Genomic DNA, 17,045 nt, shown 5'->3' with positions numbered 1-17,045 from the left:
CTTCTCCTCAGACCGGCTCCAACCTAGCCTCTGCCCAGAACCCTCTTCTCCCCTCCCACACTCACTCACCGAGTCTCCTCCCACTGCCCAACACTTGAGGCCGCCCTTCTCTCAGCAATCCTCCAACATGAGGAGTCTAATAATCACTTACTGAACCAATGGGAGGAGCCTAGCGGTGACCTCCTACAGTGAGGAGGCCCCTGGAGGTGACCCCCTGTGGTGACTTCTAAGATCCAGTTGTCAATTGCTCAACTGTCTACACCTGTCTTTCACAGGATTTATTTTTTCCCAGCCAGGGCAGAGGGAGAAGGATGCTTTGCTGACTAAAAACCACCTACCTCAGTTTTAAGAACCTTCTCTTCTCCCTCCCCCCACCCTCGCCCCCCTGAGCACGCTTTCTGCTGACTCCCGGCTCATAACCCCTTCCTGGCCCACCAGAGGCTTCCAAGGAGGCACGTTCCCCGTTAGGTGCCCCAGACCAGGGGGCTTTTTGCTGCTGCTTTTCTCTCGGCTGCCATCTCTCTTCCCGTTGCATCACTTCACGTCTAAGAATCCCCTCCTGCTGGCCCCCTCAAAAATATGGACACGGTGCCTTGAGGCACCGAGGTGATCCCCGAGCGCCCTCTTACCGAGCTTTACAGGAAAGCCTGGAGGAAGCTTCATCTGAACAAATTCTCTAAGCTTGTTAAAGTGCTTGAAGGGCGCAATTACTTCTAAAACATTCAATAATCTGGAAGAAAGGGCAGTGAAAAAAACACTTTTAGCAATTATTCTGATTAATGCAGCTCTGCTTAAAGTCAAAATAACTAGTATCTGATTTATTCAAGGCCCAAGATCTCCTTTTTAATGGCCTGGTCTGCCTTGTATATTTCCCAAGATCCAATTTTAAAGGCATAAAAAAGCCAGGACTGAGAATTCCTTCAGAACAACATCTGGGTCACGTTTCAGAAAACCGTCGAGGGCGGAAAATCTCCAACTTACAATTCAATTCCTAAGGGAAATTCCTGGCTCATGGCTATTGTGGCTTTAAACGTTTTCTTACTTTCTTTGCAAACAAGTTCTCTACCCAGATGAGGAGCTCTGCAATGGAACGGAAATAACACAATTAATTTTTGTCAGCACCTCATTTCAGCCTACAGAGATTCCGATGACATTTTATTACCTCCACTGTGGTAGATGGTTTTTAAAACTAAGTTTAAAAAATGTGCCGAAACCCCAAAGTAATGAGAATAAAATACACTCTCTGGAAAATCTCAGTTCCACATATTCCCTCAATAAGGGAATTTCCCCAGGCGTGAGGCTTTCCAACAGGAGCCTTTTGCCGGCCCTTGAACCGTAACTCATCGGGCGCACCCCGTTTCCCTTTCCCGGGCCCGACAGCTGTTCCCAAGCACTCGTTGGTAGTGGGACCATTTTGCCTTTTGCCCAACTCTGTGGCGAGGGCTTCCTCATGCAGCTGCTGATTCTGCCACAGCATAAGGGGAGCGCGCCCGAAGGGGGCCTGACTGCGGGGCCACTGAGGCACCGGCATGCCCTGCTGCTCACCGAGCTTCTCTGCTTCACTTTCCACCCCGCTGACTCACTTCCAATCCCGAGACCACCTGGCTCTCTCCCCATGTCACCCTCAGGGGTCCCAGATCTCTACCTGGGCAGGGCCTAAGAGGTCACCTGGTCCAGCCAGAGCCTGCAGACATGGCCTCCTAGACAAAGCCCCTAAAGGTTGTGTGGCTCCATTTGTCTGAGGACCCACTGGCTTCACGCTTGTCCTTACAGAGAATCTTACTTGATTTGCATAAGGCCCTGCTATCCACCCAAGGAGCATTTGTTAAGCTCTTCCTGCATGCCCAATGCCTCCTCGTGTCTGCCCTCAAGGACTTTGCCCCTTTTTGAGGGCAGCGAGGATCCTTCGGATCTGCCTCCACTGCCCACTAATCAGGACCTGCACACAGCAGGGCCCAATGGGCGGAAACACCTTGAGGTCAAACGCGGCCCCTCCCTGCACTGAGGCTCTTTAGAAGAGCCAAGGGCACAGTCCTGGGCACAGCCCCTGGCACACAAGAGGCCAATCCATATTTGTTGAGTAAACACACACCAAGTGTGAGGTGCACGGGGAACCCCTTCTTGTTACAGAGAACAGGGGACCCCTGAATGTATGACTTGCACAAGGTCACAAAGCCAGCAAACCCCACAAAACTCTGTGGTGCTCGCTGGGGGGATGGGGCCAGGAGACCTCTGGTCACATCCTCAAACAGTCCCACGTCTTGCATTTAGTCTGAGGAAAGAAGGGGAATTTGGGGCAGAGGAGGCTGTGCCTGCTCTAAAGCCGCTCTCTCTGGGGGGCCTCGATTCCAAAGCTGCCCCTTCCCCACCAAGCGCCCACCACTCACTTTCCATTCTCAGCAGATATATACTCTTCCCAGGTAATCGTGTTGGGTGGGGGTGGAGTCAGAGACTGTCTTCGGATAGGCTGCAACAGACAAGGGGGAGAGGGGAGAAACCGTCACTCCAGGCAGAAAAGGGAGTCAGGGTGCCCTGCTTCCCCTGACAAGACAAGTCCAGACAGGCTGGGGCATGAGATGCTACCCCTAAGTCATCCCCCTTCCCCGATCTGGTCTGTCAGCCCACATGGTTTTAGGGGCATGGCCACTGCCAGCAGCTCCTGGGAGCCCCCAGAGGTGAGGGAAATGGGCGGGCACTAAGGGGGCTGGGAAGCCCTGACAGCCGGCACAAAGCAAAGGAGCTGCTGGGGGGCCAAGACCCCACGCGGAGGGGAAAGTGAAAGGAACTCTTCAAAGAGAGGATGAGCAAGGGCAAGAAGGCAAGCCTTCCCCAGCAATGGCTGTCACGTGTGTGACAAATGGCAGGGCCGAGTTTTAAACATCGAAGCTTTGCTGTATGAAGCCTTATTTTCCCCTTTTTAAATGGTGAAAGTTGCAAAGAAAACAAACAAAACATGAAAGGCAAGGTAAATTGAAATTTCACTGTTATAAAAAGATCTGTCTTAGAGTATCACAAAGTAAAATGATTTCTGCTTGCTGTACCTCAAAATTCTGTTCCATTAAGTTTCCGCCTTTACTTAAACTCTCCATGATGGCCTTATTTCGAAGAATATCTTCTTCACTAAGGTGTTCTCTCCTTTTTCTGGATTCTAAAACAAGTCCATTCACCAAGTAAAAGTAGGCCAGAAAGTTTCCCACTCTTTCCTAAGACAAAAGCACATATTGAGTTACAATAAAAAAGAATCTTCAATTAAAATATAAACACTAAGATTACTAGACAAATCACAACTCTTGGGAGAGGGAGGCGCTTAAGCTGACCCAGCCTGTCGTCCCCTCTGACTTTTATTCTCCAGGATCTCTCTTCCGGCTTCCAGCCCTCCCACCTCACCTCAGTTCAGGGGCCTAGTGGGCGTTTCAAACCCGGAATAGATACGTTATTAGGCCCCAAAGTGAATTTGTGATCCATCTCCAAACTTGTCCACAGCCACTTCCAGTCACTCAGTCATCCTGGTCTCTTCTCTCTCCCTTATCCCCCACATCCAATCAGGTGCAAAATCAATCAATATCTCCCTTCCCCTCCCTTTCCTTTCCTTTTCTTTATCCCTCCCTCCCCACTCTGCAATATGTCTCCAAATCACAGACCCAGTCAGTGAGCAGCAGGAGAATCCAGGAGAAAAAACACTGCAGTCTCCATCTAAGTGAGCACCACTGGGCCCCAAATCACCAGGTGAAAGGAGGCAAGAGCCCAGGAATGGCTTCCACCCAGCTCCGTGCCCGGCTCCATGCCCGGTTCCGTGCCTAGCCAGAGAAGGCCGGAGCAGAACCAAAGGGATGCTTATATGAAAGGGGCAGGCTCCTCAGCCCCCACGTACCGTCTTGTCTTCCCGGAACAGCCATCCTGTTTGGGCACGTGTGAAAGTGATGGATTTGGTTGATAACGTTGCAGAATAAATGTCGCTGCTCATTAAGATGTCCACTTCTTCCTCAGTTTCCATCTCTGATTCCTTGAAGAAGAAAAAACAAGTCTTGTAAGTTGGGTTTGAGACACGCAGTCCCAGGTGATCACTGACCCCCATTCCTTTTCCAAGGACATATACAGGAAGAAGGGAAAAGCTAGGAAAAATAAAGTTTCTCGTTCTGGAGTCTCCCAGAGAAGGCCTCGGTGCCAGAGTCCCCTTCTCTCCTTCTCTCCTCCTCCTCCTTCTCCCCCCCACTAGGCCCAACCAGAGGCCAAGGACCTGAAGCCCAGAGTTGCTGGGGGGGAGTGCCAGCTCAGAATCTGGGAGGGGGTATTCAGCCCGTTCTCCAGGTGAGAAGAGAATGGAGTGTTCAAGCTAGAGACCATAGAGCTGGCACAGGTTCATGGCCCAAATTCTAGCGCACCCTAATGTTCACGAAGCGCCAATGAAAACCATCATGTTCTAAAGATCCTTTATGCTCTCTATCTAATAAGGAGACTTTCAGAGACGAAGAACCCCAAAGCCCCAGCACAACTTCACCAACAAATCTTGCCAAGTCAGCAACTTTTGCTTTTTTGCAGGGACACCGCTGTCTACCTGGGGGCGCTTTTTAAGAGAGCTGGCTGAGAATTCCGTGCACAAAGTCCCCTGCTGAGATGAGTGCAGTGCCCACAGTTGGGAGAGACTCCTGGCCCACATAGGGGTCCCCGGGGGAATGGGAGGCCAGCTTACTAGCACCCAACAGCATGGTTCGGTGACAAGTGCGAATAGCCGATCTCAGCCCATGGGGGGCTGTGAAGGAAGTCACCTGACACCTACTGACACCGAGTGAGTTATGTGCTGTTCCCCTCATCTGAAAGAAAGGAGGGACTTCCTGACCACAGAGAACCAACACCATCATAAGCAGTGCCGCAGGCCAGATACCCTGGCAAAGCACAGGGGATGCAAACACCAAATGAGGCCGTGCATGTCCGGCGGGGGAAGAAGGTCAGCCCTCAGACCCCAGGCCTAGCACCTGGCCCGCCCTCCCTCATTCTGCCACTGCTCCTCCGTCTCTCATGGGGGTTTGAGTCTGCCGAACCGGGGAGCTTGCTATGAGGGGCCACAGCTGGCTCTGTCTAGGTAGAGGCAGCTCTCAGCCTCCTTGATGGAGACTTGTTCCTCCCTTCCTGAGGGGGAGTGCTCCAAGCAGAGCAAGAGAACATTAGCTTTTAGGGAAAGGAAGTAAAAAATTTAAACCCAAGAAGACTCTGCTCCCAAAGGAGACACAGTTCAAAAAGCTCACAGGACCCCAAAAGTCACATCAAGGAAGCCGAAGGGACAGTGACCCAAAATGGTCAGCAGTGTCTATGGGAAAAGAGCAAACCTTGGAGCCCCAGGACTCGGCCCGGCCCCCCCAGACCCCTGGGAGGCCCTCACCTCATGGTGGATCCGCTGGTAAACTCTCTGCTCGTTATCTAGCACGACGAAGGACTCGGCGGGCGCGGCGTCCCCGCTGAAAATGAAACTCAAGTCCCCTCGTTGGCACTTCATGTCAGTAAAGTCTATGAGCGTCGTGTCAAGCCTGCAGGGAAATGACCAGTTGGAGAAGCCTGGGCGCAGGGTGACATGGGGGGGGCCCTCCGTCTCCTGATCCAGGCCCTGAGGGATGGGGACACCAGCTGACCCCCATCTTCCCCCAGCCCAACTCCACGCCGGACTCCCTTCCAGTCCCTGGTATATGCAGGCGGCACTTCTCTCCTGGATCCTCCGGGATCCAGTTTGTGACCTTATCCTCAAGGGTTTATTCCTGAACCAACCCTCAGGGAAAGTTTCAGACGAGAAATCGGCCCACCATCCTCCAAATGCATCTCACCCACCCCGACCCATGGAAGGTTCTTTGAGTGCCTCATGCCCTTCCCAGTTCCCTGGTTTCCTCCCAGTTTCAGAAGATTTTTTGCTTCTAATTTGGCACCAAAATGAATTGTGAATTTTCTCATGGAGTCATTTTACCAATTAAATGTAAGGATTTCCCTCCCAAATCTCTGCTCTTCCTCAAGCTCCTTATCACTGCCTAGCCTATTGACTCAGGGGCATTTCACTAGTCACCCCTTGGGAAACTTGGAATTCCAGACCACAATTCAGTGCTCTGAAAATATAAATTAGCTCTTGCTTTACATCAATTTGCATTATGCATTATGCAACTCCATGTTGCATTATGAACTCCATAAAGAGTTCTGAAAGGCTTGGGAAGATGTCTCCCTAACATGTATGAGGAGAGCTTGGCAACAAGCTCCAAGAAGGGAACACAAGAGGGGACAATCAGTACCAGACACCCAGAGAGTGAGTGAGAACGAATTTGCTGGAGGAGGGTATGGGTGGCCGCTGCCCGCAAAAGTCCCTACAGCAGACACCAGCACCGTATTGCACAAGTGGATTTTTGTGTGCTAGAAAAAATGGATCCAAAAACTTCAGATTCTCCAAAGTTCAAAGACTAATTGAGGGTAACTGCTGAAAGGGAGTCCCTGTGCATCTTTTCAAAGACCCCGGAGGGCACTGGGCACAGTGAGTGGGAAGGGGCAGCAGCTGGCTGGCACCATGCTGTGCCCACTTTCTCCTTAACGTCCCCTTCTGCTTCATGGCTCTATTGATCATCATAGTACAGCCATAATTACTATGTGTACACTCCACATAAAGATGAGCCAAGCAGGGTGAGGGGTGGGGGTAAAGAGGACCCTGGGCAAAGCAAGAACTGCCGGCCAAGAGCGGGCACTCACCAAGCCCTTGTAGGGTGAACGTTTCCCATAAATTGCATCTCATTTGATTCCCCACAACAATCCTGTGAGAGAACGGGCTATTCATTTTGCCCCCATTTGGAGATGGAGAAATTGAGTCAGAGAGCAGCTAAGTGACTTGTCCAGTCCCCACGCCACTCTGTCTGAGCCCCAAAGGCCAACTCCAGCTTTCCCGGGGCTTGTGCCAACCTGTTCTCTGTTCAATGTCACTCAAAATAGCAAAGGCTTTCTTTAAGAGAAGAACCCTTTCCTTCGACTATCAGAAGTTGAAACTGGGCATAATTTATTTTAAATATGTTCCGGGACAAAATCATGCTAAAACCACAAGACGATAATCCTCTATTACCTTTAGAAATCATCCACAGGAAAAACGTTATTTCAAGAGAATTCTTAAAGCATAATATATTTTGAATTTATGAACTTTAGGAAATAAATGATTCCATGTTAATAAACAGTGAGGTCATTTTTTTTTAAGCTTTCATACAATTTATGTAGCAAAATTCATAAGGCTAGCTATCCCATTCCTATATTTCTGAGACAGGGATCACTTTACCAATTTAAATTAAACTATATTGTCATAAATATTCTAAACACTAAAACCTAAATAAAATTTCAGTAAAGTGACATTCCATTAGACACTATCTTTATTTTATCTCCAGATATGACCTACAAGTCCACCCAATTGTGTTACAATTAAATCCTTACACAAAAGGACAAAAGAAGTAAACTTTGGGTGCAGCAAAACATTCAGAAACACGATAGTTTTCCATAGCTCAGTAACCAAAAAAAGCCAAGCATCTTACCTGATATTGATACCTTGCTTGTATATTTTACATGCATCGGAAGGCAGAATTCGGGAAAGTAAAGGCACTATATTTGTAATAGAAAAGATTAAATAATTAATGCACTGAGAAACCTCACAAACACTAATTTAAGGAAAAAAAACAGCAATGGGAAAATTGTACTAATTCTATGAAGGTCTTATAATTACTTTGAAAAGAGATGTTTAAAGCTAATTTGTTTAAAGTTAAAAACAGGATTCCACAAAACAATATTCTCAAGCAACTTTAGAGTCTGAGTAACTCATGGGATGACATTTCTCTAAGAAAATGAGCTCTGAGTTCCAACCTGAGCCTATCATGAGCTAGCCCCGGGTCTAAGCCATGTTTATAAGGGAGGTAAGGAGTTTCCAAAGGATGGAAGAAGAAAGAGGAAATCGTTCCTGCAGCCAACAATTTTCAGCAAAATATTTCTGGGTGTTTGTTTATGTGCAAGTCAGAAGTTGCCCATAATGCTACTGTTGGGCCTGGGGGCCGAGGCCCAGGGAATACTTTCAACTCCTCCAGTTAACTAACTCCTTTTGAATAAGAGTTGAAAAGAGGCATTCCCCTCCAACACCCTACCCTTTTTACCCCTGGGGATCCCCCCAGGCACCCTGCTTATCCCTCTTCTCAGGTACCCTGCTTCCCAGCTCTCCCCCCAACCCCATCAGCCTACCCCCCCCCACTCCACTACAAGGAGGAAAAACACAGGTTCTGTTCTCTGACAGATACACCATGATAACCAAGTGTTACAAAGGGAAGCCCCACCGGCTTCTGTAATTTGTCATTTAGGACTTCATGGATTAGGAAAAGAAAGGTAAAACTCAGCAACATAATTTTCCCCAAGTTAAATGGATCATTTATTAATAAAGGGTTATGCGTTTAATCTATGGCATATATGAAAATGTTTCATGATTGAAAATGAAGCAGAGTATCTACTATACATAGTCTATTGACTAAATTTGTTACACAATTACCACAAAAATGTATTTTTTCCACTTATTCTTTAAAATGATGAACTATAAAGTGATGAAAAACTATACCAGGTAGTATTATCAATGAGATCAGACTATTTTGATATAAAAGCTTAGTGTGAAGTTGCTTCCTCATCTTTAAAATGAGACGCAATTAATCTTGGTGTTGCAAAAACACAAAGAGAGAACATCTTATAAACGTGAAGGTCTTTTACGACTCAATTAGAGTCTATTAATAAGCTGAATGTGAGACAGAAAAGAAATTGGCAATAAAAGAAGCAAGACATGAATGGTCAAAGGATTAAAAAGGGTATACTGTCAAATCATGTTAACCAAGTTCTTTTTCAAATTCCAACAACTCAAATATACTTCAGACTCTTGTAAATAATATAATCCAAGAAATCCTTTGCTATCTCCCCCACCAGTTTAAAAATGTTTTGCCTTACATTAGCACAGTTATTAGAATTTCTCTGTTCAGAGTTTGTGACAGTCATTTGTAATAGAAAGACGGCAACTCAACTTTTCAGAGAATAATGGAAATGCCTATTCAAGTTAGATAATTAAGTATACCAATAAGGTTTTAAAAACCAGTCACATGCAAAATACATTATGATGGAAATCACTCAATAGAACTTCATGCAAGTATCATATTTGTTATGGTGATAAATTCTTTTGAAAAATCACATTTGCACATTTGCATCAGTGACTACTTTAAAAGTAAAATATAGCATATTTCTTACCCCAGCTTTGAAAATCCCAGTGAAGCTCTAGATAAAAGTCACCTAGCTGAGAAATGAAATATTAATAGTTACTAAAAGTACATCATTTAATAGCTCTTAAAAGTTACTTAATATTAACCTTTAAATTATTTTTGGTTAATTGAAGAGGAATGGGTAGTAAAATCAGAATAAATCTTAAATATTTAGAAATTAGAAAAATATAATCGGTCGTTACAATGCAATAGAAAATTTCTTTCATATATTGTACAATAAAGTTTTGCAGAAACATTTTAACTAAATATGAAAAAGAACTGAAATTAGACTAATAGAACTTTTCTTACTGATGAAATCTTTCATCAGTATTACCAGTTTACAACAACGATACAAATCAAGAAAAAAAAAAAGCCTGAAACAAAGACCAAATCTCTGAAAATTTTCATAAGTCTATAAATGTTCATTAGAAAAAATTATATGCAAAATTAATAAAGAGGAAAATCCAAATGTTAAATTCTGTTTCAAAGTTACACTTTGGGAAGCAACCTACCAGTCTGAAGAGATTCCCAAGAGAAGGTCCAGAAAATTGATGAGGGAATCTTGAGATGAAAGCATGGGAAGGGGAAGCCCATGGTGAAATAGAACAAGGTGGGTGCTGGTCCTCAAGAGGCCAGGGACCCCTATAGGTCCACGACCCTTCCAAGCAACAGCCAGTTACCCTGCGTCCTGGAGAGGCCTTGTTGGGGGGTAGGGGGTGGGGGGAAGGGAGATTAGAGGCCTCTGAAGTCCCTCCAAAGTGGTGAAACTCAAACTAAAGTCTGATTTTTAAATTCCCTTCAGCGTTCATGAAGACATGCTATTAATAACCTCCAGCTAACACTTTTGTGTTAATGGAAGGCTCCCTGATAGTCTCTATGGCCCCCTTGGATCAGAGTAATGGCCATGGCCTAGGAAGGGCACAGCACACAGCTCCTGCTCCAAGCCCTGCAGCCATAACCCAAGGACAAGCTTCTGACTGAGACACCAGGAGTATTTCATCTGGAGCCAGAACTAGGGGATCCCTCCAGTCACTAGGACAGAGTGGGTCCAAAAAGAAAAACGAGGGCAGCGATGGTTCATGAAGACAGGAAGTTCCTAAGGCAGCCAGGCCTTTCCCCACGTCTGGACCAAACTAATCCGGTCCTGTCCCTACGAGGTTCCCGATCGAATTTCCAGCTGCCCCTCTCCACGAAATCACTGCCAACCGACTCTGCCGGTACCGATCCAGGACTCCCTTTCACTCCTGATCTTCCCAGGTCTGCAGATGTATCGTAGGTCAAGAGATCCACCCCAGAACCATCCACGAACACTTGCCTGGCTCAGCCCACTGCCAACGATGGTTTTATCTCCCATCTCAGAGCATTTTGCACTTATGCTAAAACACTTGCCGAGCACACACCTGAGTATATCTGCCTTGCAAAATCCAAAGTTCACAGGGGAGGGTCCGCGCCAACCAAGCCCTCAGCAGAGTAAAGAGGACCTGGGGAGGGTTCCACATAAGATGGGGAGTGGGCTGCCTGGGAGAGGGATGGCCCTCCAGCCTGATGCTATGAAAGGCCCCACAAAAAGCCATCAGAAATGAGGTCAGGAGACTAAGCCCCTAAAGAGAGTCTGAGAAAAGAAAGGGAGCACAGTGTGATGGGCACCTAGCTCTTGAAGAAGGGTGGTCCACAGCACTCAGAGGAAAGACAGGAAACCCAATCAGAGGAGAGATAAAAGATGCACAAGAAAAAGCTCTGAAGAGAACAAGGGAAAAATGCAGTGAAGAAAAAACAGAATCTTTCTGAAGAGACCGATGGAGCGCTCAGGGAACTTAGCAGTCTCCTTAGATTTTTAAAAAAGAACTGGACACCAAAGGGAAGCATGATGACTCTAAAAATGTATCCAGAATGCTGAAGCTCAGAATCAGCGGGGCTGGAGATGGGAAGCTAAATTCAATAAGAGGGCTGTGTTTTTAAAGACATGATGGGAGAAAAAGGGAGTACAGAGCCCTTGGACTGGGAAGGCTGGATGACAGGAACGGGGACAGCACCTAGAAAAAAAGTCATTAGACAGCCCTTTCTAGAACAGGTCATACTGGTCTAACCTTATTTCCATAAAGACAGGAACTCAAAGCTGTCTGTACGGGCATTTTCAAACCCAGTTGCTACTGGCTTAATATCATGACTGCAGGAAGACTTCAATGGAATACTTCAGCATTGTTCTCGACTTAGAGCTATTTAAAATTGTTATCAATGACTTGGATGAAGGCATAAGTCATAAAATCTGCAGATAGCACACGGGAAGACAGAATTAGTATTCAGAACAATGTCAAAAGGCTAAAGGATCCCAGGAACACACCATTTCACAGAGCTCTGCTCGCCAGGATCAGAGAGTCCTGAATTTAGCTCCTGGGTCCGAAGTGTCAGGGATTCATCAGAACGGCAAAGGGAGGACAGCCAAGAGAAGAGCAGAGCCACCATGACGGAGCGGATCCAGGCCCCAGGGGACACAAGTGGAAGTGATGGGAAACAGTTACAAAGAGCATTTAGTCCTTCAAAAATGACCTGGTCTAAAGGGGATGGGATGGCTTGCCAGGGGCTCTTAAAAGGGAACCTGGACAGCCTCTGGTATCAGAGGGAAGGACCCTCTTTGGGGCTGGTCAGAGCAGCTGTGAAAGCCCAGCCTAAGCCAGTGACTCTGGAGGCCTCTTGTTGAACAGGAGCAGTCTTCCTTTTCATTAAGGGCAGAAACACAGACGCTTTCCATAAAGCAATGAAAAGCAAGCAGAAAGAGGACAAAATTCAAGAAATTAAAATTTACACATTAAGAAGAATTTTATTCAAATGCAAATGAAAAAATTTTTAGATAAAAATCTATGCAAATATATGCAGGAGTAGTAAAGGATGCAACTATATAGATGAACTGAGACTGGAGAGTTGCTCCACTAATCCTAATATCTATCCAAAATATGCCTTATTCATTAAGTCCTAGAAAGTGATGAATTAGCCTGGAGTCAGAGTGATTTCCATCAAAGATTGAACCTGTGCCTTCCTGACTCCAAGCCCAACACACTGGCCACTCTGCCTTGCTGCCCCTACATCTAAGTAATTACCTTTAAAAATGCAAATAGCCAAAAGCTTTTTTTTTAATGTCCCTTTCCAATTCATAGTTAGTAACTCCATAAATGAGAAAAAAAAAAATTTACTTTGCAAAGACCAAAGCTCTAGAGCACAGCTGTCAAATATATATATGCCCATGCAGGAGTGGGCAATTCTCCAGTGAAAATGTAACTGGAAAATGGTTATTAAAATAAATAAAAATATAACAGAACAGAGACAACAACGTTAATATGTGGTTTTCTAAATCAATAAATGACCACAGGGATCCTCATATATAATTTAATGACTCTTGGGTTCTCTTTGACAACAACACTCTAGCAACTTAAGCCCAATCTGACCTCATTATCCTTCTTTTAGCTCTAAGTGCTTAATGTATTTGGGATTCCCAAATAGAAAACTTCATAGTTTTGTCCTATGATTGCATACAGTACAATCAACAAAAAAGATAGAGAAATTGATATGAAAAGGTAATACAGATAAAATTTTTAAAATGCTCATGCCGTTATTTGGAAGACATGCTTATGAAATTGATGTCACAATTATATTAAAAGTAAAATATTACATAAAGAATGACCTAATTCTTTAGCTTTAGTTACATAATACCGTAAAGGGGACAAGCTGCCAAAGCATACCTTAGATGAATTCATCACCACTGCATCTTATCAATCTTACTAACTTAACAGAAATGTTTTAAACATTCTTAATAGCTGAGACATAATGATTTACATAGTAAATTATGAAGCTCAATGACTTTGTGCTTGCACATTTTCTATAACTCAATTATTGACTTTTAAAACTATTTCTCTATCCCCACATTTCAAGAAAACAAAAACAAAAACAAAGAATTCATTAAAAAAAAACAAATGAAGACAAATGTAAAATGTCATTCTATCACATCTAAGAAAAAGTAACCTAAAAAAATCAATTTTTTAGTCATATACAACCATTTTGAGCAAATCTAAATCTAAATTTTAAAGTGTAACAAACACAATAAAAGAACATTAACTTAATCATTACTTGAACAAACCTCTAAATATGAAACATTACCAACATTTCCCTCTAAAGTCATAATTGAATGCTGTATTGCAGCCATGGGTTCGAGGATTTGAGGGAAATGTGAATTCTGGATCTTAGCAAGTGGGAAAGGCTTTCAGGCTGAGCCCTACGGTGGATAGGATGCCCACTGTCTGAGGATCATGGAGTGATTGGGGAGAGGCCCACAAGCAGATCTGCAGCATGGCAAGAAACTTTAACTGCAGAAGCTTTGCAATGACATTTATCAAATGGAGAGATGCAATGGCAAAGATGGACTTAAATTAACAAACAAAATCACAGGTTCTCAAAGCAGACTGTCCCTGGTATCCTGTGCCCTGAGTCTCCAACACTGGCTCTCAGTAATGAGAAAGGAACTGAGATATTGAGGTCCCTCTGTCCACACGGGCGCTCGCTACTTGCCTTCCATGGTGACCCATCTAGCTCTCTCAGCTACCCCGAGCCAGCGGCTGCTTTAAAAAAGGAAAGTGGGCGGACTAAAACCCGACCAAGGAAGAGTTCTTCAACTCTTCCAAGATGATACTTTCTCATCTCAACTTCTCCCTCCCTCGTCTCAGGAGACAGATAGAACTGAGACGACTAACACTTAACATTTGTAGATGACAAACCCAAAAATATAATTTGGAGTCTTCACTAACTGACAGGACCATGGGTTGATAATCAATTAACTGTGAAAAGACTGAACTTAAATCCAATATTGGTGCACTTAAGATTTGGGCAGGAAAGGAAACCCACAGGATAGCTCACCTCTTTCAGGGCTTTTAATAATCGAGGTCGCTTTTCTTCAACACTTTCCCTGGATTGCTGCTTAAGCTTCCTTAAAAGTGCTGTAACTAAATTGGAGAAGAAAAGGAGTTAATTAAATGTTCTCATTTAGTTTCCCTTGGCTAATTAAAAAAAATGCCCCCCAACATGATATCCCCAATATCAGAAGGCACACTCACTCACTCTCAACACCCAGAAGTGCCAAACTGTATGGTTCCCATCCCCCGAGTTCCTAGCCCACCCCTCCCCCAACCCCAAGAGTTCATGGTTAATTGGCCGACACTTGGCTGCAGTGGCCACCTGGAATCTCTCCACTAAGTCAAACTGAAGCTAGAGGAGAGCTCTGGTTCTTCATTCCATTACAGAATTCTAATGTTCCATGAAAGAAAAAATAGAGAAAAAAATTAACAACCCAACCCCAAAGTAAAAAGTAACTGAAGCTGTAAAGAAATCAAAAGGAGGTCCTTGTGAGCCCTTCTCTAAGGCCGCCTGCAGCCTCGTGTCCTTTCCCCCAGTGTCCTTCCCTAACGGGATAGGCAGAAGTAAAGCCCTGGGGTAACAGGTATTCAGGTAGGACATTAACTCTTCCTCTGCTATCGTGTTTATGGACACAAAGGCCTACTTGGGTCATGGCCCAGACATGGCCCTGAGCTACCGAGAACCACGCCAGGGAGGGGAGGAGCTGAACATTTGCTCCACGTCACCATATATGTACCATGGAAGGTCCAGCACCCTCTGAATCCATGAAGAAACAAGGAGGGAGGAATGGGCAAACAGGGCAGCAAAGGCTGCGGGAAGCAGACGTGGAAGGGGTTTCAGGGGAGGGGGCTAAGTAAGAGCAAGGCAAGTGAGGAATCAGCAGATATGGGGAAGATATGCATATGTTTGTGGGGGGCAGGACATGCATATATGTCTATCTACATAAACAGAAACTTTCTTAATTAGAACTTGCTTGGGGGGGAGGGGATGAAAGGGGGGGAATATAAATATATTTATATATTTTATATATGTGTATATATTATAAATGTTTTTAATATAAATATATAAATGATGCACAGCAGAGAATAAAAGAACAATTTACAAGGAAGAAAAGAAAAGATGGACACTCATAATATAATTTTTCTCCTAATATATATACTTTTTTGGTAATGTTGTTATATATTTTGAATCCTCCCTGATGTTCTGCTGAGCACATGACAATGTTCTCTTGATTTCTTTTATTTTGTTTCCTTTTCTGTTTTTCTCTTTTCTTAGTCTGCTTTTTTAAATTAAAACAAAATGCAAAGAAGAAAAAAAGTGCTAAAGGGGATACAAGGGAGTGATTTTGTTACTATTCCGTTAAAATTTCTATTTCTTGTTTTAAAAACTTATGTCAGAGAAGTTCAGTTTGTCATACAATACATCTTGAGATATAATGAGATGTATCTGTTGATTATTCCAAGTTTATATAAAAAAAGAAGTTTTATTAAAATAAAAAAAATAAAAAAAAAAAACACAAAGAATCCCCTGAGGAGGGAGAGGGGCAAGGTTAGAAGCTAGAAAGTACCTGGGGGGATAGGGCCTGCATGTGCCTGAGAGGCGGCCCTGAAGGCCTCGGCCACATGTGCAGTTGAGGCCCAGAGATGAGGTCGGGGTCACAGCAGAGAGGGCCAGGACCCCAACCCTGAACCCTTGGTAAAAGTCAGGGGGACAAGCAGAGGTCTGGCGGGAAGTGTGAACGGGAGGGATGACAGCAAAGAGAAGCCGAAGCAGGAGGCAGCAATGGTGGGAGGGATTTCTGGGATGAGGGTGGCCCCAGTCCTTACTCATCTGTCTGTCTCCATAGCTGATGGCTTCTGCCAAAGGGCTCCATCCCTGAGCGTTTTTCACCTTTACTGGAGCATTGTGGGCCAAAAGCAAATGGGCACATTCTGCAAGAGAGAAGATGATTAGGTAGGGCTTCCCCATGAGAGCCGCCCCTCACAGAAGAACCAGTGACTGAGGGACCTCACAGGGGCCGACACCCGACACCTGCCACCCACTGCGCAAACCCAGAAGCCGCCAAAGCTTCTCACAACACCTGGAGCCACTTTAACTGGCTTTAATTGACATCATCCTCAAGCTGGCCCCACCCCGGACCCCCAACCAGGCAGAGGGTCTCGTCTCGCAGCATCTCTCCACCCCATGACCCAGGAGGGAGCTGTACCTGCAGCTCATCATCAAAACGCCCTCTACCCCCATCTCTGCCACTAGCACCACGAAGCGCAGCCTGGCCGCCATGGAAAGGTGACAGCGCAGAGTCCTGGGAACCCCACCCCCCCCAATCCCCACCACCATCAAGGAAGAGAACAATTCAGGGCGACAAGGAAGCTCTCTCTCATTCCCACCAGTCACTGATCCAATGTCGCACGGCGAGCCAAGGAGCCCTGAGACAGCCGCCTTCCTCCCCCTTCACCCCTCAACGCCGCCTCCACTCCTGGCCCGTGCAGCCAGAGCCCAAGGACCAACTTCTTGTCCGAGTGGGACCTGGGGCCACCCAGCGGCCCGAGCCACGGCGAAGACCCTCAGAGCTGTTGGTGGTCTGACTCTGGGACTGCTCTGACGGGGGGTGATGGCCCCAAAGGGAGGCACACCCTGTCCCCCTCGGCCTTGCCATCTTCTTCTCAGCTTGTGTCCCTCGGAGAGGAGGAGCCAGAGCCGGCAGCAGAGGCTTTGCAGGGCACCGTGCATGGTCGCACCCAGAATTCACAGCACACTGGCTGTCATAGACGCCCATCACAGGGCACTGGCTGTCACAGATGCCCGTCCTTTCTGATCTCTGGCATGTGAGTTATGGCCGAGGGCAAAATACCAACAGCCCCAGCAGCC

The 17,045-nt window shown here is 45.7% G+C and overlaps 1 protein-coding gene across 1 annotated transcript in view; it reads right to left on the bottom strand.

Annotated features, from left to right (window-relative positions):
- The window catches only part of ANKRD13C (ankyrin repeat domain 13C), a 44,074-nt gene that overhangs the window by 4,978 nt on the left and 22,051 nt on the right, over positions 1 to 17,045 (bottom strand). Inside the window, exons 3-12 of the mRNA XM_051999436.1 lie at positions 16,004 to 16,108; positions 14,181 to 14,266; positions 9,268 to 9,313; positions 7,536 to 7,602; positions 5,378 to 5,522; positions 3,872 to 4,003; positions 3,042 to 3,203; positions 2,388 to 2,467; positions 982 to 1,080; positions 630 to 730 (exon numbers count right to left, since the gene is read on the bottom strand). Of these exons, the coding sequence (XP_051855396.1) occupies positions 630 to 730; positions 982 to 1,080; positions 2,388 to 2,467; positions 3,042 to 3,203; positions 3,872 to 4,003; positions 5,378 to 5,522; positions 7,536 to 7,602; positions 9,268 to 9,313; positions 14,181 to 14,266; positions 16,004 to 16,108 (1,023 nt within the window). The remainder of the gene's footprint in view (positions 1 to 629; positions 731 to 981; positions 1,081 to 2,387; positions 2,468 to 3,041; positions 3,204 to 3,871; positions 4,004 to 5,377; positions 5,523 to 7,535; positions 7,603 to 9,267; positions 9,314 to 14,180; positions 14,267 to 16,003; positions 16,109 to 17,045) is intronic.

The sequence above is a fragment of the Antechinus flavipes genome, chromosome 4, assembly GCF_016432865.1.
Source record: "Antechinus flavipes isolate AdamAnt ecotype Samford, QLD, Australia chromosome 4, AdamAnt_v2, whole genome shotgun sequence".
In the NCBI taxonomy this organism is placed as follows: domain Eukaryota; kingdom Metazoa; phylum Chordata; class Mammalia; order Dasyuromorphia; family Dasyuridae; genus Antechinus; species Antechinus flavipes.
Note: the sequence above shows the minus strand (reverse complement) of the source record. Positions and strands in the feature narration are given on the sequence as shown.